Source organism: Meles meles, chromosome X (genome assembly GCF_922984935.1).
Source record: "Meles meles chromosome X, mMelMel3.1 paternal haplotype, whole genome shotgun sequence".
In the NCBI taxonomy this organism is placed as follows: domain Eukaryota; kingdom Metazoa; phylum Chordata; class Mammalia; order Carnivora; family Mustelidae; genus Meles; species Meles meles.
Window position 1 is genome coordinate 38,122,782 of NC_060087.1, and position 1,595 is coordinate 38,124,376.

The window sequence follows — 1,595 nt, forward strand, 5'->3', positions numbered from 1 at the left end:
GTAATTCACGAAAAAGAACTATTTTTGCTGAGGAAAAAAAGTAGAGTTTCCTTGTAAGCACTGAAAGAAAATTAAGAGAAAATAAAGGTACTTAGCTCAGGAACGCAACAATCACTCTTAACATACCTCCCGCTCCCCAAATAAACAGGCAAATCACCCTAAAGACAAGTGTTTTTCAGCCTGAATATTCATCAGACTATGTAACCAATCTATACGTACAGCACTTTGATTTTGTGACTAGAACCTTTTTTTATAAAAGCCAGTGGATGAAAACAAACAAAAAAAACAAGCCAGTACATCTACAAGTGAATATAAATTAGTCCCTTTTACCATCTAAAAGGCTATATAACACATACAGTAACCAACAGTTCTTTAAAAGCCACGCATTTTTTAATTGCTACCAGTATTTGCCGCAAAGAACCATGCACAAAAACACCAAGCAACCATTTTGCCGTTAGTGTATTATTTTCTAAGTTCACCATTGAACTATGGAGGTACAGTTTTTAATCGATAGGTATTTTCAGTACTTGAAGCCTGGCCTCGACAGAGCAAGCAGCAGTGTGTTGGAAGAGCAGTTCAGAGAGTTGGGAGCAGTTTGGAGAGCTCGGAGCAGTTCGGAGCAGTTCGGTAGCAGTTCGGAGCAGTTCGGAGCAGTTCGGAGCAGTTCGGAGCAGTTCGGTAGCAGTTCGGAGCAGTTCGGTCTTAGCAGTTCGTATGGGGCAAGACAAGCGACGGCAGGGCAGAACAAAATGTTGTCTAGGTGCAGAATGCCTGGGATTGCAGTTCGTCATTTGTAGGAACTTCACTGGATTCTTCCGCAGCAGTTTTGTCTTCGTTGTTGTCACCATGTAGAGTTTCTTCATTGTCATCCTTGTCTTTCTCATGTTGGAGGTCTTTGGAGATGAGTTGTCTAGCCAGCTTGAGGTTCAGGCCTTCGTTGTAGTGTAGTTTCCTTTTCATTTCGAACTGCCGCTGCTTTTCTTGCTTGTCGAGAAGGATCTTGCTGCTGTGTGCTCCGTCACTCTCCGGCTCTCCCAACTGGCAGTTCCATTCCGAGGTACCACTGGCGGCGAATTTCTTGGCTAAGTTGTCTGGGGTCATGGCTTCCTTTGCTTCAGAATCATTCACTGGATCTTCTCCATCGTCTTGAAGGCTGAAGTGGGGGCTGCTGGGCTCGTTGATCTTCATGAAGTCATAGTCTCTATAAGCAGGCCGGTGTGTTGCCAGGATGTTGGATTCGTCCCATTTCTGGGACTTTTTTCTCTGTACCTCCTGTATTGTCCCTCCCGACTGCTGGGCAGAGGCAGCCACTGAGGAACCGGTGGAGCTTTTGTTCTTCAGTATCCCCTTGATCGGCCGGTGTGAGGCGGTGGAGGCCGCCATGCCTGCCTGGGGAGCCAAGGGCCGCCGCGGGAGGGTTGGGCCGCCGCAGCCGCCTGCCCGCCCTCCAGGCTGAAACGGCAGCTTGGTCTGTTCTGGGCACCGGTCGCAACGTCCTAATAGCTGCACCGGGACCCAACGTCACAAAGGGACCTGGCAGACGACGCCACAATGGTAGCCGCTGCCGTCATGGCTGCCGTCATGGCAGTTATCAC

General features: G+C 48.4%; 1 protein-coding gene across 1 annotated transcript; it reads right to left on the reverse strand.

Moving 5' to 3' along the window:
* Positions 1-756: 756 nt before the first annotated feature.
* On the reverse strand, positions 757-1,383 carry PPP1R2C (PPP1R2C family member C). Its single transcript, XM_045996546.1, has one exon. The coding sequence runs from the start codon at positions 1,381-1,383 to the stop codon at positions 757-759; it is 627 nt and encodes a 208-aa protein (XP_045852502.1).
* Positions 1,384-1,595: the final 212 nt, after the last annotated feature.

Excerpts from the sequence above, each read along its gene's own strand:
- PPP1R2C (XM_045996546.1), bottom strand. The coding sequence starts at position 1,383 with ATGGCGGCCTCCACCGCCTCACACCGGCCGATCAAGGGGATACTGAAG.